The following is a 26,254-nucleotide window of genomic DNA, read 5'->3' on the forward strand; positions in this document are numbered from 1 at the left end:
TTTCCTTTTTTCTTCTATATAAGCTGATTCAGCTTACAGTATGTCAGTGTTGTGGCTCTGCTCTAGAGTGCTGTCTGTTCTATAGTTTATTTTTCGCTGCATAAGGACCACCGCCGTGCAAATCCTCTGCATTGGTGGATCGATCGGAGGAGGGAGGGTGAATTGGTACTTCGATCTTTTCACCATGGCGACGATTTGTATAGCGATTGAAATGCAGCGATTCCATGACCATTATTGGCCTCGTGGTCCTCTGTCGATATGGGGCATAATGGTCAGTCTAGTCTATTCTATTTTATTTTAATTTATTTTGATTTTGTTATCATTTGGTAGTTCCTTTAACCCTCTTTTGGTGATATTTCACGTCTTTCGGAACTGGTACCTCTCAGGGGGTACCGCTGAATTAATATGTAATTGGCATTATCCTAAAATTTGTATAGTTTTTGTTAATTGGATTTAAAACTCGAAATTATACAAGGGTTTCCGGGCTACTATTTATGTCTATTCTTTCTTTTCGTTTGTTTGTTTATTTGGGTTATTTTTATGTTAATTTTCGCTCTACAGTTTTTGCCATACTACTGGCTTATGTTTTATTTTATTTAATTTAAAATATTGGATATATATATATATATATATATATAATTGATAATTAATATAAAAAAATAAAAATCAAATTAATACATACGCCAGTAGTATAGCAAAACTGTAGAGTGAAAAATTAAATCAACAGGGGGGGGGGAAGTAAAGGTAACAAGACTGAATCTGTAGCCAAACGTCTCCAAATAATTTAGAAGTTCAGTTAAACCCAATTAATAATAAATCCATTTAAAATATAAAAAGCCAATTAATGATTGCTTTATATTTATTTATTCATCTTATTTCATTTCATTCTAACTTTTAAAGCCATTATTTAAATATATATATATATATATATATATATATATATATATATAATCCCAAAATTAAATAGAGAGATAAAAATTAAAAATATATATTAAAAATAAATAAAAAAAAATAGTAGAAAAGCACAGTCCACTACATGTTGCTTATAATAAACTAAATTAAAATAGGATTTTTGCCAGTAGCATGACAAACCAGTAGAGTGAAAATGAACTGAACCAAATAAAAAATGACAATAACAGAAAAATATATAGGGGGGTAAAGAAAGAGAGGGTAGTGTTGAAGCAACGTTCCTAGAATAATTCAGAAAATTAAGCGAATTAAAAGAAATTTAGCAGCATCCCCGTGTAGGCACCCGTTTCCGAATTATGTGAAATCTCACTAAGGTGGAAACGTAGACTAACAACATTACATGACCAAATAAATTAAAAATAATAATTAATAAAATGAAATAAAATAGACTGACCATTATGCCCTATCTCGACAGAGGGCCACGAGTCCAATAATAGTCAGGGAATCATTGCATTTCGAACGCTAAACAAATCCATGCAACGACGGAATGATACTAAGATCAAACCGCCAGTGCAATAGATTTGCATAGGGGTGGTCCTTATGCAGCGAAAAATAATAAAACAGAAATCCTAGTATTCGCATGGCCAAACCACACCACTGACAAAACAATAGTTGAACTGAAAATATATATAGAAACAGATTAGGCTATAGATGGTGGTACGAATGCACCGTTAGCACATCGTCACGCTACCCCCATGTAAAATAATCCAATTAATCCAAAAATTAAATAGAGAGATAAAAATATATATTAAAAATAAATAAGAAAAAATAGTACAAAAGCTGACATCAGTGGCAGCAGAAAAGCACAGTCCACTACATGTTGCTTATGATAAACTAAATTAAAATAGGATTTTTGCCAGTAGCATGGCAAACCAGTAGAGTGAAAATGAACTGAACCAAATAAAAAATATCAGTAACAGAAAAATATATAGGGGGGTAAAGAAGGAGAGGGTAGTGTTGAAGCAACGTTCCTAGAATAATTCAGAAAATTAAGCGAATTAAAAGAAATTTAGCAGCATCCCCTCGTAGGCACCCGTTTCCGAATTATATGAAATCTCACTAAGGTGGAAACGTAGACTAACAACATTACATGATCAAATAAATTTTAAATAATAATTAATAAAATGAAATAAAATAGACTGACCATTATGCCCCATCTCGACAGAGGACCATGAGGCCAGTAATAGTCAGAGAATCATTGCATTTCGAACGCTAAACAAATCCATGCAATGACGGAATGATACTAAGATCAAACCGCCGATGGCAGTATAAATATAGAGTGCTAATGTATATTTCATGGCTGCCCTGACAGAGGCAGAGATAGGAAGTAAAAGGAATGAATAAATGAGGGCAATAAAACTATAAATAACATAAGAAGCCGAAGCAGAGGGTCAAAGATTCAACTTACTGTCATACCAGGGTCGAAGGCTATGGAGTACATCTTTTCTGGGGCATAAAACATTCCAAGCCAGTTCTGTTTGGCTGGCCAAATTTAAAAAGCGCCGTGACTTACTCAAAAAAGTTATTTCTGATAAAAGTGGAGTTACAATCGAAGAAGACTGTACCCATTGGAAAGAAACAGTTTGGGAAAAAAATTTGAATGGTGGATTTTAAATTTCGATAGAAGGATGACGAAGAAAACAGTAAAATCACGTTGATTGTCGAAAACTGCTCTGCCCACCTTCACTCGGTAATTTCGAAACTTACAAGTGTAAAGCTTGTTTTCTTCCCTCTGAATATCTCGTCTAAACTGCAGCCAATGGGCCAAGGATTTGAAAATGCACTATTGAAGGCATATGCTGAAAAAAAATTATACTGAGAATAGAAACAAAACAACTTATAGATTCTGTTATATATTTGCATATTAGAATTGGCGAAAGTGTGGAGTCAAGATGTGGCGGAAACAATTAAGAATTATTTTGCAAAAGCAGGTTTTGGTAAAATGATGAGAGGGATAAAGTACTAAAAGACATTGAGCAATCTTTGGAAGAGTTCCAGGCGAGGTTTCATCAGTGGAGGAATTGTTCTTGACGAATTTTCAGGACTTGATAATATGCCATAGTAGCTGAATATCTGAGTGACTTCAGCATTTTGGAGCGCATTTAAAGAACTAGTGACAATATCGATGATGAGTTGGATGAAAATGAGGGCAATATTAACCCTTCCAAACAACAAATGTTGGCAGTATTTGAAACTTTGCGTTGAGGCCTTCAGTATGAAGAAAAGGTGCCGGAAAATAATTTGAGTGTTTAAACAATTTTTATAAATGGTGTACAGTAGAATCTAGTGTACAATAAAAAATAACCAAATATTTTAAGACATAATTCTTAAAAGTGTACTAATACATTGTACGCATCTTATAAGTAGTCATTTCTTAATATGTATGTATTAATAAATTAATTGTTTTAAAATGTTAAAAAATTTATTCATTCTCACTCATTTCTGATTTATTTACCATATTTTACTATATTTCTGAATTTACAGTATTTTTCACTGTTGAAAAGGTCATATTTCTTTATAACAAAATTTCTGTTTAACGAATTTTTTGAAGGGAACCTTTGATTTTGTTAAATAGAGGTTTGACTATATATATCTTCAGCATTTTTATTAAGAGTTTTTTTATTAACTTAAGTGATTTTACTCAACCAACCTGGCTGTAGCCTAAAAGAAGCATTTTCTTTGTTATCATTATTTATTGAAATTTGTCGTTTTCTGTTTCTGAAATGAGTATTGTTGCTTCCTAAAAGTGCTCATAATTCATTTAAGAAAACCAGATTCATGTAATTTTTGATGGAACTGAAACAGTTAATACCAGTATTGTTTAATATTCAGTGGAAATGAAAGATAGTATATAATGGGCGTGAACGTTTGTGGGTGGCACTGTTGGTAGGATTGAAGTCCTCCCCACACTGGGTTGAAAAGACCTAGTTCGAATCTCATCAATGACGGGAGGAATTTTTATGGGTCTTTTTCACAACGTGGCTTAGTTAGTCAGTTTCAGGAGAGGGTAGCATAGTTTTTTTTTTTCAGAAACTCTGGTTTTTCGTCCAGCAAACAGAAAATCAACCTCAGAATACACGCAATTTACAGACAGTATACACAGAGCAACATGGTCATGGTTGCCGATGCTCCTAAAACCCAACAACACTCATTTGTGCGGGCAGAGATTCTAAGTTTGTTGCCATTTGGTAATGAATGTACTTGTTAAGGTATTGTGTATTTATTCTGCTAAACATGAGGTACTGAAGGCATAAGGTTATGATATTTCACAGTTGCTGAAAAAAAATCTTAGAGACAGAAGAAAATCTGAAATTGTGCTGTTAGTAGAGAATATGTTATGTAACATTACATGACTGGAAAAAGAAGAAATAGTTGGTGCAGACCTGTGGTAAAAGGAGGGCATTTCATGTACAGAAAATGAGATCCTGAAATAGAAGAAAAGCTTTGTGAATACATATGTAATACTTTGCAGTTTAGAGTATGCAGTCAACCGAAGTGTGCTAGGTAACACCTATAGTATTGGTCAAAGGACATAGAATCCTTGCGATCCAAGTGTAGCCTACAATAGGGTGAAGTTTTCTTCAAGAAACTATTTGTTAATCGGAAAGTAGGCCTTGATTTCTTGCTTGTAAAGTTCAAGTTGTGCAGTGGTTATTACTTGCAGACAAGTTGGCACCTATATTGTTTGCCACCACAATACTGATTAATTGAATAAATCGACAGTTCCTACAAAAAGTGTGCTTTTCTGATGAAGCAGCAGTTCATGTTTCACAATATGTAACTCAGCACAATGTTTGCATATGGTGGTCAGAGAACCCACATGCAGTGTGTGTGAAAATGTATGCTAGTCTGAAGGCCAACATGTGGTTCTGGCTTCATGATTAGATTATTGTTCTGTTTTTTTTCCCTCTGAAAAAGTTGATTAATGGAAAATCTATCTTCACTTTTTCAGAGAATTATATGCTTCCTGCACTTGGTGGAATATTGGTTGAATGATAATTTTTGTGGGATGGGGGCTGTGGCATGTTGGTATTTTGCTGTACATAACATTCTTGGTTCTATTTTCCCAGATTGCTGAATTCATCATGATCAACCGACTTAATGGCTGCCTTTGTCTCCTGGTACAATTCTGTTCAATTTTTTTCTTGTAGAGTTATGTTAAGATTAAGATATTCATAACAATTCCGCCAGCTCAGGGAATGACTACTGCTTATCCCCAGAGCAATATGGCCTTAGTTGCTAATGCTCCTAAAAACCAAATAACAACAACAATTCCGCCAGCATTAAAGCCAAAAATAGTTAAAGCTGTATCTTCAGTTTCACCCGAAATACTGAGCAGTATATGGTGGGAGGTTGAATATAGATTTACATCCTCAGTGCTACAAAAGGGGCACATATTCATATTTATTGGTGTACACAACTTTTTGAGCTATTATTTGTAATTTTGAAAACAGTTAATGTAAATATGCATCTGTTCAAAGGCTATGGACTTTTCTAATAATTAAATAATTTCATTAATATATAAAATATAGTTAAGTCTAGGGCAATAGCCTCAAACTGTGAAAGATGTATAGAGTTGTTGTGCACGTTAGATATGGCCTCTTTCTGTACATAGCTATGAACGAACTACGTTGCTACTTAGTGCATTGACCTCATATTGTGGAGGTACTTTGCCATATGTGCCTTGGTATTGCTTTTTATTTAAAGTGTATGCCACTGCCCAGACCCAGGTTTCGACTCTGATTGGAGTCACGTTGGTGGGCAAGTAGGCATTGGCATTATGCTTAGCTATGTCTATTTCACTTATTGCACCATCTCACATTGTGCATATATCTTGTCAGTAGGTTGCTCAGGTCTTCACAATTCAAAATTGTTATAGCATAGATCCCTAAGGGCTCACATCTGGTGAGTATGGGCTTGGCACACCCAGGGTCCTGAGCTGAATATCATCATTTTTCTCTTTCTTGGCGATTCCCTTCTACTTCTGACTCTTGTTCTCTCCCCCTCCCTCCCTCCAGGGTAAAAAAAAAAATGTTTGGTTGGTGTAGCAAAAGCCTCAGGCTTCCTTGCACTATATGGCTAACAATAATAATAATAGCTAAAACAATATGACCTCAAAAATTATAAAATGTTTGCAGATCACTACTTTGTCCTTTCATCTGCTTTTTACAGCCTGCAGTATTTAAACTATATAGATAATGGAATGGTCTTAATGCAATATCACGACAACAGAGTTGCATTACTTTCAAACAAATGGTCCTGCCAAAATTTTTAATTAATTATTGGTTTAAAAGATGAGGTTGCTATGACTGATCGTTCATCAGATAGCAGGTGGTCTCTAGTGACAACACTCACACAAAACAGACAGCTTTAGCTAAATTACAACTTTGAAAATTTTTATTTTGTATATTCCATGGCAGCGCTTGTCAAAGAACTTTACAATTGTTTTGTCTGCATGACACCACTAGAGACCACTTATTATCTGGTGAGCAGTCTTATAAACAAATCTTATAAAAAAAAATGTCCAGTTAGCCTTTTGGTGAGGATTTTCTGTTTGAAAGTAGTGCAATACCATGGCAACTTGTTGTTGAAGTTAAGATTTTTCTATTGTCAGAATTAAGACCATTGTATTGTCTGTGCATTTTAAACTGTTTTTGTAGCCAGCAAGATTTAAAGGATGAAATAGTACTTCAAATATTATAAAGAAGAAAATGTCACAATTTTTTGCGTGGATTCTTAAAGATAAGCCTGGTTGTTGATACTAGTGCTAGATTGCTTTTTTAATATTTCTGGATTTTATAATGTTGATTTTTTTTTTTTTATGTGCTGGATTTTAGAGTTTACTGTGTATAGAATATGTTTTTAGTTGCAGAATGACAAAGTTAAGGAAAGTGCAAAGACAAAATTAATGAAAATATAATACAGTTAAAAACCCATTTATCTGGTACCCAGATATCTGGGAAGCTCAAGTAACTCGCACTTTTCTTATCTTTCTGTTATAACACAGCATTCAATTACTGGAAAATTGGATACCATGTGGAATTGGCTAGAGTCAGTTTGCTTTGTGATTTCTCAGAATTACATTTTAACTAATAGCTCCCTATTAATAAGAGTGGCTAGTGTTTAAAGTAAGTAAATTGCCACTGTGAATTTAGAGAGAACTTGTCATTTTGTGTTTATTGTCCAAAATTATTTAACATTCCTTGAAAATGATCCTAAAACAAGTATTACATAGTAGGATGGAGTTGGGTTAATTTGTTTCATTGTAATTGCTTAAATGTCCTAATGTGACCTTGTGTACTGTGCTGGAACTTAGTATTGTTAAATGGTTATTCTTACACTTTGAAGTACATTTGAATATTTTTTATGTTTTACTGAGTTGGTTTTTTTCCCCCCCCCTTTTTTTTAATAGTTGTGAAACAACGTATGCAAATGTACAATAGTCCATATAAAAGCTGTGCTGAATGTTTATTTCGTGTATGGAGAATTGAAGGAATACATGCTTTCTATCGAAGCTATATTACACAGTTAACTATGAATATACCTTTCCAGAGCATTCACTTTGTGATGTATGAGTATATGCAAGAAGTGACCAATCATGAAAGGACGTATAATCCAAAAGCTCACATGGTTTCTGGTGCTATTTCTGGAGCCTTTGCTGCTGCAGTCACAACACCCTTAGATGTCTGTAAAACTCTTTTAAATACTCAGGAGAAGCAAGCTCTTCACCTGTCAAAGCAGTCGCATATCAGTGGACTTGTCAATGCAGCTGCAACTATCTATAAATTTCGGGGTCCAAGGGGATATTTTCAAGGCCTGCAGGCCCGTGTAATATATCAAATGCCTTCCACTGCAATAGCCTGGTCAGTGTATGAATTTTTTAAATATTTCATTAGTCAGAGACAGCATGCCCATTACTTGAAGCAGGATCTATCTTTATCTCCTCTTCATCAGAACCAAGGCTCTGTTAGGGAAAAAGACTTTGATCATCCAACCACAGGAGTAGCATCTGTGCCCAAAGTGTCAATAGCATCAACACATATTTGAATTTCAGGTGAGTATCTAATAAGATATCACCTTTTGAATAATGTATATATTTTTCAGAAAACAAGAAAATATTTATGACAATTTAGAAATTAAATAAACTATTAATATCACAAGAATATATTTGGAAGACTGTTTTCATCTCTTTTGGGAAAGTTGGGAGTTGAACTGCATGAAAATTCCTTGGAAGGTGCATTTTAATTATGTAAAGTAGATTGTTTCTTGAATTTTTATAAATGAATTATAATGTTGATATAATATTTGCTCCCTTTGTGGGAGCAAAGATCTTCCCATGATTGAAATCAAACACAATAAAGCATATTATTTTATCTGATTTCCAATACTGTGTTGAAATATACAATTGTAATCTTATTATATTGCACCATGTAGAGCAAACATGCACCAATTTTAGGGATTAACTGTACATATAATGGTGGTCATATTTATACTTCCATATTTGACTTGACTTTTCACTTAGAGAGTACCTTATTCATAGTTCAGCACAGAAGGTCTATTCGAAAAGTATCTGTATTGTACTGTTCAAGGTCAAGACAACAGAGTACACTACACAAAGCATATTGTGTTCAGATATGTTTTAAATATCTAAATATCTTTATTGCAGGCAGTGATTAGTTACATGACTGCCTGATGCAATAATGCTAGCGACAACAGTGACAATGCTAGGGGTTCATCCTTACCTCCATACGGTAAGCTGTTCATTCACTTATTTTTAAATATGATGAGGCATGTTACCACATCTTGTCATATTTCAAAATATCAGGGTGCAGTGAACAATCTGTGCATAAATATTAAATTTTGCTTTAAAATTGGAAAAAATGTAAATTAAACATTTGATCTTTTTAAAATAATGTGTGATTCATTTCTGCAAAGTTCATACTGTGGTTATTAACAGAGGGAACAATGTAGATGCTGCCAGCAGATCACTTCCAGTTTGTTTGAACATGTGAATAATGAAGAGACATTTTTGAAACAATTTAAAATGAAACGTGGGTTTATAAGTATTAATCCAAACAGCAGTCATCCACTGAAAGATCCCCAACCCAAAAAAAAACACAGCAAAGCAAATTCATTTTGCTTTGCTGTGCTAGCAAAAAATATGAATTTGCAAGGTCATTTTGCTGGAATTTTTTGACTGTGATGGCATTGTCCACCACAAATACACTTTAGGAGAGACAAACAATAAAAAAATAAAAAAATTCTGTATTGAAGTTTTTATTAATTGAAATTCCTTTATGATGCAGTTTGAAGAAAAAGACTGGAAAAGTAGAACCCCAAAACTGTTTGCTTCACCATGGTAATGCATCATCATATTCTTCACTACATGTAGTTTTTGGCCAAACATGGAATCACTGGAATCGAGCACCCACTCCCCCATTTAACAACCTGAATTGAGAATGATTTGATGACTTGCAAAAACAATACAGAATAATAAAGTGGCTTGTCTTTTGACAATTTGAAAGTCCACTTTCCAGAAGTGTTTGGCATAAAAAATTTATTGGACTGTGGCATTGCATCAGAAAATGCTATCTCAAAGGGATTAGTTTAATTAATTTCTGGCAGCCTGTCTGCACTGCTCAGAAACTTCATACCTTGCTGTACAATAACCTCCAGATCTTTTTCATTCTAAACTAACATGAGTGTATTACCATACAGTTGGTACATTACTCTGGAGTTATTGTTAATATGCAGTACTTTGCATTTGTATGTTAAACTTTAGTTGCCACCTCTCAGCCCATCTGTCCAACTTTTCAATATCCAATCGCAGTAGTGCACTGTCATTAACAACCCTGCCAACGTTATCGACATTAGGCTTGATATACATTCATCAGTATCATTGATAAATACAGAAAACAACGAGCCAACACCGAACATGTGAGACTCCACTAATAACATTAGTCCATGAAGAACAATGTCCATTGCTTACCACTCAACCATCCCTTTATCTATTGTAGCAACTTGTCTTTATTGCCATACTGCTCCAATTTGTACAGCAGCCTTCCATCTGCAATGGTATCAAAAGCCTTCCTAAGATCCAAGTATATGATATCAAAATTATTCTTTGCATCCGGTTCCTTTGTGAACACATTGTAGTATCTAATCAAATTGGTCAGACAAGACTTCCCCTTAACAAACTCATGCTGTGTCTGAGCTATAACTGGTCTTGTCTGGATAATCCTGTAATGCTTCTTTAACCAGTAACTCCATTATTTTCCCAAAAACAGAAGTTAAACTAACAGGCTGTAATTACTCGTGCCACCCTTAGATTCCCCTTTGTGATTTGGGGATACAATTGAACATCTCCAGTTCATGAGGACCTCCAAAGTCTAGAGATGCTCTCATAATAATGGCTAAGGGTTTGCTTACTTCCTTTGCTACCTCCTTTAATATAACTGGATCGATCCCATTCACCCCAGGTGCTTTTCTTGTATTTAATTTCAAAAATTTCTCCTCCACTTTACTATCAGTTATTACAAAATCCTTTACCTCTCTGTTCGAGTTTGATAAATATCTGGCATTCCACTCCCTAAATAACTCCTCTTGTGTGAATATAGAAGCAAAATACTCATTCATTTTTTGTCAGCTACCTGAACAGGATCATCAACAGTTGAACCAGTGATATGAAGTGGACCAATCTGATTCATCCCCTTCTTCGTAGAGTTTACACGAGTAAAGAAGTCATTGCATCCTTTGCCAAGGATTTCTCGTAATCTGCCTAACCTCCTTTGTGACTTTATTACAGACTAGCTTATATCTGATAATTTATATGTATCCCTTGCATTCTTATTCTCTTCCATAACTCACATTAGTTCATCTGACATCCATTTAGGCCTAAACTTTGAACAGTATTTCTTAGTTGTTATAAAAGCCTAGTATCTTCCAACATTAATTCCTTGAATGCTTCTCATTTTGGATTTGTTGTTGGTAACATCATCAGTTGGTCCCATCATATAGAATTTAAAAACTGTCTGAAGCCACTGTAGTCACCCTAACAAATGCAAAACCCTTCTCTTTGCCCTTGATGGTAGTTACATCTTTAAGTAAATTTCACATCTGTACACTGTGATCACTGCCTCTTAGTGGTTCCTTATGTGCAGATTCTTAATGCATGAATAATCACTGCTGATAATCAGGTCAAGAATATTACTCCCTCTGGTTGTAGCACACGCTTCTTAATTAGACCGGGGTTCGAGCCCGTCACCACCAAATACGGAGGATGCGGAAAGATCAGGGAATGACCACCGCATATCTCGGAGCAATATGGCCTTAGTTGCTAATGCTCCTAAAAACCAAATAACAACAACCCTCTGGTTTCCTCCCTAACATGCTGTTGTAGAAAACAGTCATCCAATAAATCCATAGAATCCTTGCTAGTGTGCAAGTGACCACCCCACAAGTTCCAGTCAATACAGTAAACCCTCGCTATTCGCGGTATCTGTATTCACGGTTTCGTGTATTCGCGATCGCTGATTTAATATAAAATGAAACCTAAAAAAATGTGAATTTTAAAGCGCCGTGAACATTTTTCGCCATAAAAAAAACATGGACGTGGCTAAAATTATCTTTCCCGGTCAAAACAGCGCTCAGTGGGTGGGAGGAGAGGGGTGACAAAATCGTGAGCATGGATGTTTCTCGCTAATCCTTGTTCAGTATGTGTTATGCACTTGTCATGGAAGGTTTCGTTGTTTGCTTTTAATTTATATGCTTACAAAAGTGATAAATCTACCGTTTTGCAGTATAAAACAGACTTTTTCGAGTGTGTTAACGAAACAAAGTGACTTTATTGTGGAGTTCTTTCTAACACGTACAAAAACATGGCTACGAATAACAAGGGAAATGTGAAAAGATCAAAGAAGGTGATGACATTAGTGACTAAAATTGAGTTATTAGACAATTTCTAATGGTGAAAGTGTCTCCTCAGTGGCAAAACATTATAAAATCAATGAGTCAACGGTACGATCAATCAAAAATTCCGCCGTAGTGTCCGTGAAAACGTGCTAATTGCTTCAAAAATTTGCTCTGTAACTCGTGATTGTTAAATTAGAAAAAATGGAAAAAGCTTTAAATCTGTGGATAGAAGACCGAACTCAATATAAAATTCTGTTAAGTTCACTCATCATTCGTGAAAAGGCAAAACTCCTTTATCAACACTTTAGTGAAACTGGTGATAGCACTGGTGGGATAAAGTTTTTTAGCTAGCAAAGGCACTGGTTTGAAAGATTTGTTTGAAATTTCTAATAAATATTACATTTAATATTAAATTGTTTCTTATTTTCATTTCGATGCCATATGCTTGAATTTCACTATATACTGTCTATGTACATAGTCATATTATGAAGGTACATATAATACATACATAGACAAAATTTTAGACTAGTTTTTCTTATATATTTCATACTTTGGAACGGAACCCATTTATTACTATGGGAGCCATAACTCAGTATTTGCGACATTTCTCAGGAACGTAACCCCCCCCACGAATAGCAGGGGTTTACTGTATTTGGAAAGTTAAAATCTCCTATTACAAGACATTCTGCTTTACTGGCCCACTATTTCTTTGTAGTGCTGTTTGTTGTACTCATCAGAGTGAATAGGCCTATAACACACTCCTACTCTCTTTTTTTTTTTTTCTTCCCTTTCCCAGTGCTTATGTTACATCAAAGTGACTCAACATTGCACTGTTCACCTAGTTAAAATCTAAGGCTGTGCTTCCAGTTGACATTTTAATGTCAACTGTATGCACTGCCTTAGATTTTGTTTTTTTTTATTAACAGCATAACCCCTCCTCTTTCCTATCCTGTCAATCCTTTCTGTATACATCGTATTCCCTATATTGAAATTCTGCATTCCTGTGTGACATCACGTCTCCGATCTCCCAACAATAACCGTCTTTGATATCTAGAATAGTACTTCAAATTTATTTACTATACTCGTGGCATTGGCGTACATGCAAGTATATGGGCAGCACCTAGAATGTCTGTTCAACTCTGCCTCGTTTCTCTGTGAAGAACAGTATCACTATAAATTGGCCAGATATGTGGTTTGTGTGTATTGTGTTCTGGCCTCTTGGCTACCCAGAAGAATCAGTCACCTGGACAGACGGTTCTGTGTACTCGTCCATACACGTGCACCAGTCCCAGTAAAACACGTACTGTCTCAAAGAGACTCTGATCCACTTAGTGTTGCCAGAAGGTGGGCCTGGATCCTCTGGGGGGGCATTCAGAGGGGGAAAGGGAGAAAAAAACAAAAAGAAAACCACCTGTGGTACAGGTTATAATAATAGAATAAACAGATAAAAATAAAAAAATAATAATACAATGGATAGATGATAATAATAACTAGTGGTGCTGATTAAAAAAGAACAAAAAAAAAGAGTAATAAAATAAATAGACAATAAATTTCAATAAGGCCATATCTAAATGGCAAATTAAGCAAGAAAAAAATAAATAATGAAATTGAAAAAAAAAAAACAGCTGCACCGGATTAACTAACTCCAGGAAGATCGCAACGAAAAAAAAAAAAATAATAGTAAAAAAAAAAATATATATATATATATATATATATATATAAATAATAATAATAATTAGGTAAATAAAAAAAATAATAAGGAAAGGTTTTTCACTGCGGACTTTCAGTTTGCTGCATGAGTATTTCTAATATGTCTTGCTTCAGCATGGGTTTGCCTTCTACACTCGAAGACCTGTGCAGCATAAGTGTACAGCGCTGAGAGATTTTCTGGTGTTCGGAGTAGGAGGTCTGGTTGATGCACAGTGATGTTTGGTACTGCCTTGTAAGAGTTCTTATGTCTTCGTACTGTGGACATTCAAGAAGGAGATGCTTCCAGTTCTAGCTGAAAAAGCTTCTCGTTGAGGGAGCTATGTCCAGTGACCAAGAAGGAGGATTCCAAGGTCAGCCACATCCAGGACTTAACAGTTTTCATTGCAGTAAACAAGACCTCTGGAAGGAATTTTCTAGTGACTGCCCCTGTTACAGAGGTATCCTATCTGGTCTGCCAAATGTTTCTTAGTTTATTGTAGCCCTGAGTCTTTCAGCTTTGGGATTGCTGTTTAGATCCAGTTCAATCTAAGGATTTTAATTGGAATTTTCTTCTTGATTTTGAAGTTTAGACCTCGATAGATGACGTACAAATCCAGTGGTAATGTTCTGGTGATCACTTGAATGGCAGCTGTGGACACTGTCTGGCAAATTCTATGAGTAGACAAAAGTATGCTTTGCTGGATGTCGTCAAGTTTCTCTCTCATTTTGACTAGCTTCACTCTGAAACCACACTCCAGCCACATATGTCACAATAGGCAAAAAGATCACTCTGTAGTATAAGGAAAGAGTTTTTTTATTTGAGAGCCTCCAGTCACATCTGAAAATTCTAACAATGGCCGCTGAGACTCTTTTAGCCTTGGTCCCTAAGTACATAAGATGTTGGTGGAAGCTCAGGACTGTCTCCTGTGTTACAATCAGGAGTTGCTTTCCAGAGAACTTAATTTGTGGTGAGCATCTGAGATCTAGCTTGGCTTTGAAGAGCATCATTTTTGTTTTATTTGGATTGATTCGTAGTTTGTTGAGATCGGACAGAATACGGTTTGCTTTACACTCTAGGTCAAAGCGGGATTTCCCAGGAACAACGATAGTGAGATTCGTGAGCCAACTATGGAGGACTATATTCCAGACAAGAGGCCCTGTGGGCACCGTCGTGAGGTTGGTCTGGTTACCTGCAGGAAGTTGGATTTAACTACTATCTCATGCTCTGTGAAATAATTTCGAAAGAGCTGATATAGCTGGAGGGAGCACTGAGTGGGGCAGAGGTGGACCAATGCACTCTCCCACTAGACAGTGTCAAAGGTGCTGTCGAAATCAACAAAGATAGCCAGTTCATATTTGGATATAGAATTTTCTATGCAGAGGATCAGGTCAAACAGTGCCTCCTGAGAAGAGTGCCCTGGCATAAAACCATACTGTGCTGGGGAGAAGAGATTTGTTCACAGAGTAACTGCACGATTCTTAGTGCCACGAGTCTTTCCAGTATTTTCCTGAGATTGGCCAGGAGGAAGGCCATAGGTCTGAGGGAGTGGGGGTTTACCGGGTTTCCTGATGAGCCGAAGGAGATCTACTTTCCAAATTTTGGGAATTACTCCATCTTTAAGGGCTTTTATTGTACAGTAATTGTAGGTATAGCGGTCTAAGTTTGAAGAAGTGCAGAATAAAAGCATATTCTATTAGGTCCATCCCAGGGAATTTTTTGGGATTGATCCTATTAATCACTGCCGACAGTTCATTAATGGTGAAGGGGTTGGTAGTTACCTTAGTGTCATAGGTTTTGTTGGCCATCATATTAGCATTAGCATTAGTAGAGGCATATGATACAAGAAAGCAAGCTTATGCAGCATCAGCCAAAAAAAAAAAACACTTTCATTTCAACCCTCCGTTCTTTCGAAATACCTGTCCAGCTGAGCCTTAAATTTATTTAGGCTATCAACTTCCACAACAAGGGATGGAAGTCTGTTCCACCAACCAACTACCTGCTGGCTAAAGGCAAATTTCCACACATCTATCTTTCCTCAATCTGAATTTATGCCCTCTCAGGTGATTATTCTGAGCAAGAGGAAGAATCCCATCAGCATTGAGCATGCTCAAACCATTCGAGGCTTTATACACCTCTATCAGATCACCTCGCTGGTCGACGCCTCTGTAGCCAGGTGGGCAGGAGCAGCAGTGCGTAGCACACGCTTCTTGATTAGACCAGGGTTCGAGCCCATCACCACCAAATACGGAGGATGCAGAAAGGTCAGGGAATGACCACCGCATATCCCGGAGCAATATGGCCTTAGTTGCTAATGCTCCTAAAAACCAAATAACAACAATAACCTCCTTAACCCCGCTAGAAAAATTCCTGTATATCATTCACAAGACACCATGAGCTACTCTTGCAGCCCATCTGTACTGCTCAGAGAACTTCATATCTTCCTGCATAATTATCCCCCAGGTCCTTTTCATACTGTGCCACTGTCAATGTAGTAGCACAGAGTTGATAGTTGCTCTGGGGTTGCTGTTTCCCATATGTAGTACTTTACATTTGTCAATTTAAACTTCATTTGCCACCTCTCAGCCCATCTGCTCAACCTTTCCAGATCCTATTGCAGCAGCATAGCGTCAGTAGTGTCCTTAACAACCCTGCCAACCTTTGTATCGCCTGGAAACTTGGACATTAAGCTTGATATACCATCATCAATTTCATTTATAAATACAGAAAGCAATAATGGACCCAACGCTGAACCCTGAGGGACTCCACTAATAACATTAATCCATTGATTACCACTCTGTCTTCTCCCCCTCAACCATCCCTTTATCCATAGCAGCAGTTTGCCTCCAATGCCACACTGCTCCAATTTGTGCAGCAGTCTTCCATGTACAACAGTATCAAAAGTCTTTCTAAGATCCAAATATATAATATCAAAGTTATTCCCTGTATCCAGTTCTTTTGTGACTGCATCATAGTATCCAATAAAATTGGTCAGGCAAGACTTTCCCTTAACAAAACCAAGCTGTGTCCGAGCTATAACTGAAGTCTTGTCTAGATGATCCTGCAGTGCTTCTTTAATTAGTGCCTCCATTAATTTTACTGGAACAGAAGTTAAACTCGCAGGTCTATAATTACTTGTGTCAGATTTTGATCCTCCTTTGTGAATTGGGGTCACGTTTGCACATCTCCAGTCTATGGGTATCTCCTCTGAGTCCAAGGAAGCTTTCATAATTATGGCTAAGGGTTTGCTTACTTCCTTTGCTGCCTCTTTTAATATAACTGGATAGATCCCATTCACCCGAGGTTCTTTTCTTGTGTTTATCTTCAACAATTTCTCCTCCACTTTACTCTCAGTTATTACAAGATTCTCTAGCTTACTGCCAGAGTTGAATACACCTCTGGCATTCCCCTCCCTGAATAACTCCTCATGTGTAAATGTCGATGCAAAATATTCATTTAGTTTGTTAGCTACCTGAGCAGGATCATCAACAGTTGAACCTTCGATATCAAGTGGACCAATCTGATTCATCCCCTTCCTTCTAGAGTTTACATAAGTAAAGAACTGTTTGCATCCTTTGCCAAAGATTTCTCATAATCTGCCTTCGCCTACCTAACCTCCTTTGTAACTTGGTTACAGACCAGCTTATATCTATCATAGGCTTCTGTGTCACATGTTAATTTTTATGTATCCCATGCATTTTTCTTCTCTGCCATATGTCTCATTAGTTCATCTGACATCCATTTAGGCCTAAACCTTGAACAATATTTCTTAGTTGGTTTGTAAAGCCTAGTAGCTTCCAAGATAAGTTCTTTGAATGCTTCCCATTTTGAATTTGCTGTTGGTAACATCATCAGTTGGTCCCACTGTATAGAATTTAAATACTGTCTCAGACCATCGTAGTCACCTTTATGAAAGCAAAAACCCTTCCCTTTATCCCTAATGGTAGTTACCTCTTTGAGTAAATCCCACTTCAGCACACTGTGAGCACTGCCACCTAGTGGTTCCTTTATCTGCTGCTTCTTAATGCATGAAGAATCAGTACTGATAATCAGATCAACAGTATTATTCCCTCTAGTTGCTTCCCGAACATGCTAATGTAGAAAACAATTATCCAATAAATCCACAAAAGCCTTGCTAGTGTGTGAGTGACCGACCTACAAATTTCAGTCAATATCTGGGAAATTAAAATCCACCATTATAAGACTCCCCGATTTACTGGCTCACTCTATTTCCCTGTACAGTTTCTTATTATACTCATCAGAGTCATTAGGCCTATAGCACACTCCTACTCTCAATTTTGATCTCCCATTGCTTCTGTCATACCAAACTGACTCGACACTGCACTGTCCAGCGATGTCGACTGGCTTCACTTCCTTGGATTTTGTGTGTTTCTTAACTAATAGTATAACCCCTCCTCCCTTCCTATCCTTTCTGTACACATTGTACTCCCCAAATTCCAGTTCTGCTTTCCTTATATCTGTGTGACACCACGTCTCTGATATCCCAACAATATCTGCCTTTGATGTTTTGTGCAATACCTCAAATGCATCAAATTTATTTACCAAATTCCTAGCATTGGTGTACATGCAAGTATACATGCACCTGTTCCTATTCTTAGCTACCCTAACACAACCCATGTGTTTACTTGTTCTGCAATGATTCTCAGCAGTCTCTGACACATCCTGCATCTTGTTTTCCAGGCTGCTGCTCATGCCAATAGAAGCAGTGCAAGAATCACTTTCACCTCTGCCGGTGGCTACTGTTAATCTGTTAGTCCTTGTATCTCCCCAAGCTAGCAGTTTTCCGACACCCACCTAACACTGCCTCGATAGCATCAGCAAATATTCTTGCACCCTTTCTATTTACATGTATCCCATCCCTTTAGAAGCAGTCTCTCCTGTTAACAAGTACAGACCAGGCTGAAAAAAATTTTACCCCTTGAGCCTTGCACAATCTTTCCAAGGCCGAATTGATCGCCAAGGCTCTCGTATAGGCTCTTCATATAGCTGAATGCTTTCGTAGATCCCCTGCGGAATGATCCTTGGGAAACAATATGTGTTGTATTTGATTAATTGTGTCAGTCCAGTTCAGGATCTCTGCAGTTTTGGTTGTAACTGTGCCAAAGATATCAGGCATGCATGTTTTTTCTCTCGCTATCTTATAAAAAAGGCCCCCACGGATTGGAATTCCCCGAGTCATTAACAAATGTAGTCCAGGTTGTTCTCTTCTTGGCGGCAATGGTTTTTGTGTATTCATTCTTTTTGGCAATGTGGCTACTGTGTAATCTTACAATATATCAGAGGGGAATCAGTTGCAATGGTGCTGATAAAACTGTTGCGCTCGGTGGGCCTCCTTACGCATCATTGCCAGCTCATTACACTACCACGAGCAAACAGTGTGACAGATGAACTTTTTCCTTGCCGGCTTATACGAGGCCTTCACTAGTGCTTGCAGAAGTATGTTGACCAATTTGTTAGCAACAGATGAGTTGGAGTGTTTAGAATTGTGTGAGGGAAAATCCCTTGTAATCGAGTCATCAGATGTCTGCCAATCGACATCCTTGATTGAGAACCTCACAAGGGCAGGCTGTCTAGGGGGCCCTGGAGGGATTGGCTCAGTGTGTCGCCACGTAGAAGGTAATCACTCTATGGACACTGAAAGTCCAGTCTGGGATTGTCTTCCAGTCAGAGATCCGGATACTGAGATCACTGGTCATTATTGTGACATCTTTGTTGGACTCTCCTATAGAGCTACTATATGTGAAATATTGCTGTGGTAGATTATGAACTATAAGCTTGTTGGAGACAATGAAGTCCTCCAACAAGTGGCCTCAAGCATCAGAGATGGAGCCGTGCCAGAATGATGACTTGGCATTTGCATCGGAGACAATGAGAACATATTTCCTCTTGATTAGACCGGGGTTCGAGCCCGTGCCCACCAAATGTGGAGGATACAGAAAGGTCAGTGAATGACCACCGCATATCCCCAGAGCAATATGGCCTTAGTTGCTAATGCTCCTAAAAACCAAATAACAAACAAACATATTTCCTGTCCAGAAATTTGAGAGCAAACTCCAGATAATTCAGTGAATCATTGAAATCAGCTGAGGGTGGGCAGTAGAGTGATATAAATTAAAATGATAAGGTAGAGGCTATGACTTTGATGCAAGTTGCAAACTTATTGGCAGAACCTGTATACTACCAGTATATCACGTTCCCAATTAAGTACAACAATGCAAGACTTGGGATCTCCAGGGATTGGTTGTATTACCCTAGCAGCATACCCCATTATTTTAGTTTAAGAACCAACTAAAATAATTGGGCTCTTTGCAAAATAGGGCTCCTGGATGGCAACGATATCGGTAGGATGTTCTGCTGAAAACTGATCTCATCAGAAACAGCTCTTGACCTTTGTCCATTAATTTGCGTTATGCAAAGTTTTGCTCTAGCAGTGATTAGATTGGTAGAGTTGTGATTAAGATTGGGATTGACTACTGCAGTGTTGTGACTGGGAAGACATCGATCCGTAACTGTATTTGGATTATTCATCAGCAGTTCTTAGCCATACCAGTTCAAGTGGTTGTTGATACTCTGGGCAGAATACATCACGAACTGAGTGGGAGTGGACCCGCTACCTTAGTGGGGGAATTCTGCATGGACGTGTCCACTACGGCCATAATGGCTGCAGGTGGGAGCTATGGAAGCAGTGTTGAGATGTATGCCCATATCCCAGGCACAAAAAGCATTTTGTGATCACTGTGAAGGGATGGAATCTATGGACCCTGCAACACAAAAAGATCCTATCAGAGGAGAGGAGGCTCTTGTATAGACGAGGAGAGAGGCTGATGACTCTGTGCTGTAGAGGTGGTTTTAGTTTTGGTTTTTTAAATCTGAAGGTGACCTCACTCTTGACTTCCTCCATGGTGTATCCAGAGTCAGCCAGGTTCTTATAGAAGAGGTCCTCAAGAATCTCATTATTGGTCCAGTCAAGTGGGGTATCATATATCGGTATTGATGGGTGTGACTTTTTAGGTGGGGCAGCCAGAGTGCCGGCAGTGGAGAGAGAACCATTGGAGGAGATGTGATTAAGGTCCTCCATTGTAGTGGTCTCCAGAACAATGCTCTGGTTTCTGAGAGATTTTACTTTGATGCTCCTGAAATCCGTCTTGAGTGTTTTGGCAACCAGGTCCTTCAGCTCACCACTAGTCTTGAGTTACGAACTCACTGGCCTGGAGCAGAAGGATGTGCTGCGACCTCTTATCAGAAGTGAGAGGCAATGATGCCTTCAGCCCACCATCCTTCGTGAGCATCTGCAGCCTGGATTTGATCACTCCTGTATATGAGTGGGACAAAGTCGCAAATGGCACCGGAGCAAAGCTCCCTGGACGTGAGTCAAGATCCTGGGATGTCTACCATACTCTTCAAGCTCTCTCGTATGCACTCAACAGAATGCTGAGTTGGCGCCTAATTTCTTGACTCTCCCTGAATGTAACACACACACACATACACACACACACACACACACACACACACAAAGGAATCCTCCTTGGCCTCGTCATATCCTTTTCCAGAAAGTCCGCAAACATTCTACAAGTTTCACATTTTTTTTTTTTTAGGCTGTGATGCATTGGAGAATCGCCCGTTTGGTTTTTCCTCGAACCGCAGCATTCCAGCTACTTTGTGCTCGTTGCTTTGCTGCTATAGTCTGGGGCATAATTTCCATTTAATTGATTACAGCGAAAACTAATATGATTAATAAATTTAATTGATAATACTACACTAAGCTAATAGTTTCCTAAATGCAGTGATACGTATTACGCTACAGTAGACTCGATTTTCCGGGATAGATGGTAAAAAACAAATCCCGGTTAATCGAAAAATACAAAAATCCCCAACATACGTATGAGATACGTTCCAGGACTTCTTACTTCGTCGAGTTTTACATAACTCGGGAATGACTAATAACATATTGCTACTATATTATTATTGACAAATCTGAATTCCCTGCTATACTTGTTAATGTTTGGCCATTTTGATACATCCTTGTTGTAATGATTCCTTGGAGATTTAACGGATGCACCGTTTTCAAACTTTTGAATAATTTCAAGTTTTTGTTTAACTGATCACGCAACTCGTTTGCATTTACCCATCATTTTTGCAATTTCTAAAGGGGAAAAAAAAAATTTACTATAAAAAAAATTCCGGCATCCCTGACATAAATAATGAAACAAAATTTGTGCTGCAATGGAACACAATGCAACGCACTAAAACAAACTAAACATCTGGTCTCTCTCTCTCTCCTTTTTTTTTTTTTTTTTTTAGCAGCGGGTGTGAAGACAGCAAGGGTTGCAAGATAATAGGTACAATAATCTCCCAGTGACAACTTATAATGCCACTTGTCTTTTATTTACGACTTGCAAAATATCTGTTTATACCTATTCTAGTTACTCAAATTTTTTGATTTCTGGTTAATTTTTTATTATTTTTTTTTAATTTTATAATTTGGAGTCTTGAAATGTCCCAGTTAATGTGATCCTGGTTAATCGAGAGTCTGCTGTATCTAGTTTTAGGTTATTCCTTAAGCTATCTAATTTGAGATATACTTTATGCTATATCACAACGATCACTATGTTAAATTAGTTATATCCTTAACTAAAAAGATAGACAAATTGTTATTTCTCTATCTTTCTTATGGTATGGTAGATTGGTGCTATGTTTTCCTGGAAGTAATCCCTTTTCTTGATTGTCATCTTCCCTTCTTCAATGAGGTTAGCTGACCATTCCTTCCTTCTTTACAGGCAATGACCAGTCTCTCGATGGCAAACTTCGGGTAGTGTTGGTGACTCTTGGTCATCATTATCCTGGTTGAACAGGCGCCTCTGTAACCAGGTGGGAAGGAGCAGCAGTGCGTAGCACATGCTTCTTGATTAGATCGGGGTTCGAGCCCGTCATCACCAAATACGGAGGATGTGGAAAAGGTCAGGGAATGACCATCACATATTCCCGGAGCAATATGGCCTTAGTTGCTAATGCTTCTAAAAATCAAAATAACTAACTAACTAACCTGGTTGAACCCATAATCTCTTCCAGATCATTGTCGATCAAATCTATGATCCAGAAGAAGTATGTTAGTACTGCGATTGCATAGTGTTTATAGCTCAGACAATGTTCCCACTGTTTAATTCTGATTAACTGGTCTCCTCAGTCTCTTATGGATTTCTCAGTCAGAAGGGCCTTTATCTCCTATGTTTTAAGTGTTGAGCCTGCTAAGTGTTGAATATCCTCAGATATTAGTAGGTCTCTTCATTGGTATTCAGCTGGTAGTTTCGGCCAACTGATTTTTCTGATGCAGTTCATGAATCTTGGATTTGTTTAGGCCAGATTGCATCCTGATGTCAGTGCTGAACCCTTTGGTAATTCAGAATAGCTGCTGGAGTTGATTCTCAGTTGCAGCATAGAGTTTTTCATGTCATCCATGTACATCAGGTCAAAGAGGGTGTACAGGTTCTTCCTCCCTTTTAGAGTATATATCCATACTTGCTGTTATTGAGCTTGTGGACCATGGGTTGAGTGCTAAACAGAACCATAGTGGTCTCATGGAATCTTCCCGGAAGATGCTGCTTCTGATGGGGATTGATCTAGTTGTGGTGTTCTTGACCTTGCTGGTTGTCCTCCATTTCACCATGGTTGCTTCTAGGAAGTGTGTCAACGTTAGGTTGACTTTATTGATCTTCATTGTCTTTATCAGCCAGCAATGGGACATGGAGTCCAAAGGCTTTGTGGTAGTCGACATAGGCTGTGTACAGGTTTTGAGTGCTTGTTGTAGACTTGCTCGATAATTGTCGCCTCATTGGTCAGTTTTTCCTTGCATCCTCAGTTCATCTGCTTACATTATTTCTGCTGCTCAGCCATGATGTTCTGGCTCTGAAAGTATCTGATATCTTCTTAGTTATGCAGCTGGTCAGTATCATGTACATTGTTGGGAGACAGGTGATCGGTCTGTGCTTCGTTTGTTTCTGGTGGCTTTTCCTTAGCCTTCAGATAAGTGACTCTTTGTGTGAACTGGTTGAACTGTTCTGCTCTACTATGTGCTTGTTATTTTTATTTGTTTGTTATTTGGTTTTTAGGAGCATTAGCAACTAAGGCCATATTGCTCTGGGGATATACGGTGGTCATTCCCTGACCTGTCTGCATCCTCCGTATTTGGTGGTCACAGGCTCGAACCCCAGTCTAATTAAGAAGCATGTGCCACGCACTGCTGCTCTTGCCCACCTGGCTACGGAGGCGCCCTATGTGCTTGTATGTACAACTGAACTTCTTGTACCAGTAGTTGTGGGTGTTATCTATTCCTGGGATTTACCAGTTGTGTGACTTCCTTATTGACTGTTGTACTTCTTCCTCCCAAATATCCTATTCTGTCGTCTCTTGTATGTCCTTAGTTTTCTTCCATCCTAGGTCTATCCGAGGCGGGGATATGGCCATTATTTGTAACTTGGCTGCCCCACAGGTTGCCCCTCAGAACTCAAGTGCCTTCTGGCTGGGTGGGTCCGTTGCCTTCCTTCTCTTGTTCAATTTTCCTGTAGAAGTTCCTCTGGGCATTCTCCCTATATCGGTGAAGTCTCTTGCTAAGTACCAGGAGGTTCTGCTTGAGGTTGTCAAGGTATTCTTCACTCCTCTGATTATAGGTCTCTTATTTGTTGTGTATGTTGTCTTTCTTGCGGATGGCCTTCACTTTTCTGATCAGCTTTTTTACTTCTGTTAGCCTATTTTCACACTTAGCTCTTCTATCTTCTGCTGTAGTCTTCTTTCCCAGGATGGTGATTCCTTGTCTATGCATTTTGTTTTCTGTTGATCTCTGGTTTATCTTTCTTCATCTTGGTGGCTGCTGCAGTGGCATAGTAAATGGCCATGTGGATGGTATCTATTGTTTGTTGTTGATGTAATCCAATATTATTATCTAATTAAGGTGGTCTGTGACTTGCCACAGGATCCTGTTGGGTCCATGTTTTGATATGTTGTGGGTCTGTATCCTCTGCTAGGGCTTTCTTCTCGTTTTCTATTCTGAATATCTTGATCTCATCTTTTTCCACTTCGGCTGCACTAGGTTGTACTTCTTGTGTTTCTTCTCTTTCTGTTTCTCCTCTTGTTCTGGTTTGGTTGTGTTCATATGCCTTGTTCTTTGTAGTTGGTTGCTCGCATCTTGCTTGATTTTATTAAAGATTGCAGGAGCTAATAGGTTCTTCAAGAAAATGGTCTATATCTGGTCTGCTGTTCACTATTCAGTGACTTGAACAGTCAGGAACTGTTCCAACCAATTAGTGTGTAGTTTCTTCCTATACATTGTCGTATCAGTCTCTGGCTTGGTTACTTAATAGTATACTTTGTATGATGAACATATTCATTTTGTTTCTCCACTTCATGCATTGGCTCTTTCTTTGGGAAGCACTTAACATTAATTGAGCTGGGTGAACTTGGCTTTTAGTTACTATTATTAGTGGCCAATTATGCAAGGGAGCAAGCTTATATGGTATCAGCCAAAAAATGATAATAAATAAAAATACGAGATGGAAGAAATCCCAAGTGCCGTCTGACACGAACATACCTACTTCATCTGTTCATCCTCTCTAATAATGTTTATTTTATATAAACTACCCACTTCCACAACAACAGATAGTGGTTTGTTCCAATAATCATTCATTGTCTGGCTGAATGCAAATTTTTGCACATCTATTCTGCAGCCATCCTTTTTACTTTATATCCCCTTCTGTGGGTTGTCTAAGGAGTAATGATCCCATTATTGTTAAGTTTACTCAAACCATTTAAAACCTTACACACTCTAATCAGGTCTCCTTTCAAGTGGCTAGTTTCCAAGCACTGCATTGGCAGAACTGGTCTTTTGTGGTACAAGTATCCCTTTTTGTTCTTGACTAATCTGATTATTCTTCTCTATACCTTTTCCAAGGTATCCACATCTTTCTTAAAACAAGGCCTGCAGTCCTGTATACAGTACTCAAGATGTGGCCTAACCATTGTCTTATACAATGGGATAATCATCTCCTTGTCCCTGGTGGCCAAATTTCTGTATATCACTGAGAGAACCCCATGAGCTGTTCTAGCAGCCTGTCTGCACTGCTCAGAGAACTTCATGTTGGACTTTACAATTACTCCTAAGAGTATTTTGTTTTGTACCACCTTAAGCATGAGACTTCTAATTGGTATGTTATTCTGGGATTACTGCTGCCCATATGCAGTGCATTTACTACTTGCTGCTTCCTTTAATATAACTGAATAGATCCCATCAGCCTTTGGTGCCTTATTTAACTTTTAGTAATTTCTTTTCAGTTATAACAAGATCATTTTGCTTACAGTTATAACACAGTGTATTTCATGTATTCCTATTCCTAAAATTCTTCACATATGAATGTAGATGCAAAATATATATTTAGTTTGTCAGCAACCTCAACAGGATCATCAGTAATTGTCATTCATATCTAGTGGGCTAATGTTGTTCATCCCTCTCCTTCTAATTTTTACGTAAGCAAAGAATTCTTTGCTATTTTCCTTTGCATCCTTAGCCAAGGACTTCTCATAATCTGCCTTAGCTTGCCTAACTGCTTTAGTGATCCAAGTCTGTATGTAAAGGTAAACGAGATGTGTTTATTGTTTTGACTGAAGCATTGTGCCCAC

The 26,254-nt window shown here is 37.9% G+C and overlaps 1 protein-coding gene across 3 annotated transcripts in view; it reads left to right on the forward strand.

Moving 5' to 3' along the window:
- Positions 1–26,254, forward strand: part of mfrn (mitochondrial iron transporter mitoferrin) — a 143,519-nt gene that overhangs the window by 24,799 nt on the left and 92,466 nt on the right. For all 3 annotated transcript variants that reach the window (XM_090371962.1, XM_090371963.1, XM_090371964.1), the window contains exon 4: positions 7,382–8,023. In XM_090371962.1, the coding sequence (XP_090228088.1) occupies positions 7,382–8,016 (635 nt within the window). In that variant the 3' untranslated portion in view covers positions 8,017–8,023. The remainder of the gene's footprint in view (positions 1–7,381; positions 8,024–26,254) is intronic.

Source organism: Mastigoproctus giganteus, chromosome 4, assembly GCF_048544385.1.
Source record: "Mastigoproctus giganteus isolate SK-2022 chromosome 4, ASM4854438v1, whole genome shotgun sequence".
Taxonomy (NCBI): domain Eukaryota; kingdom Metazoa; phylum Arthropoda; class Arachnida; order Uropygi; family Thelyphonidae; genus Mastigoproctus; species Mastigoproctus giganteus.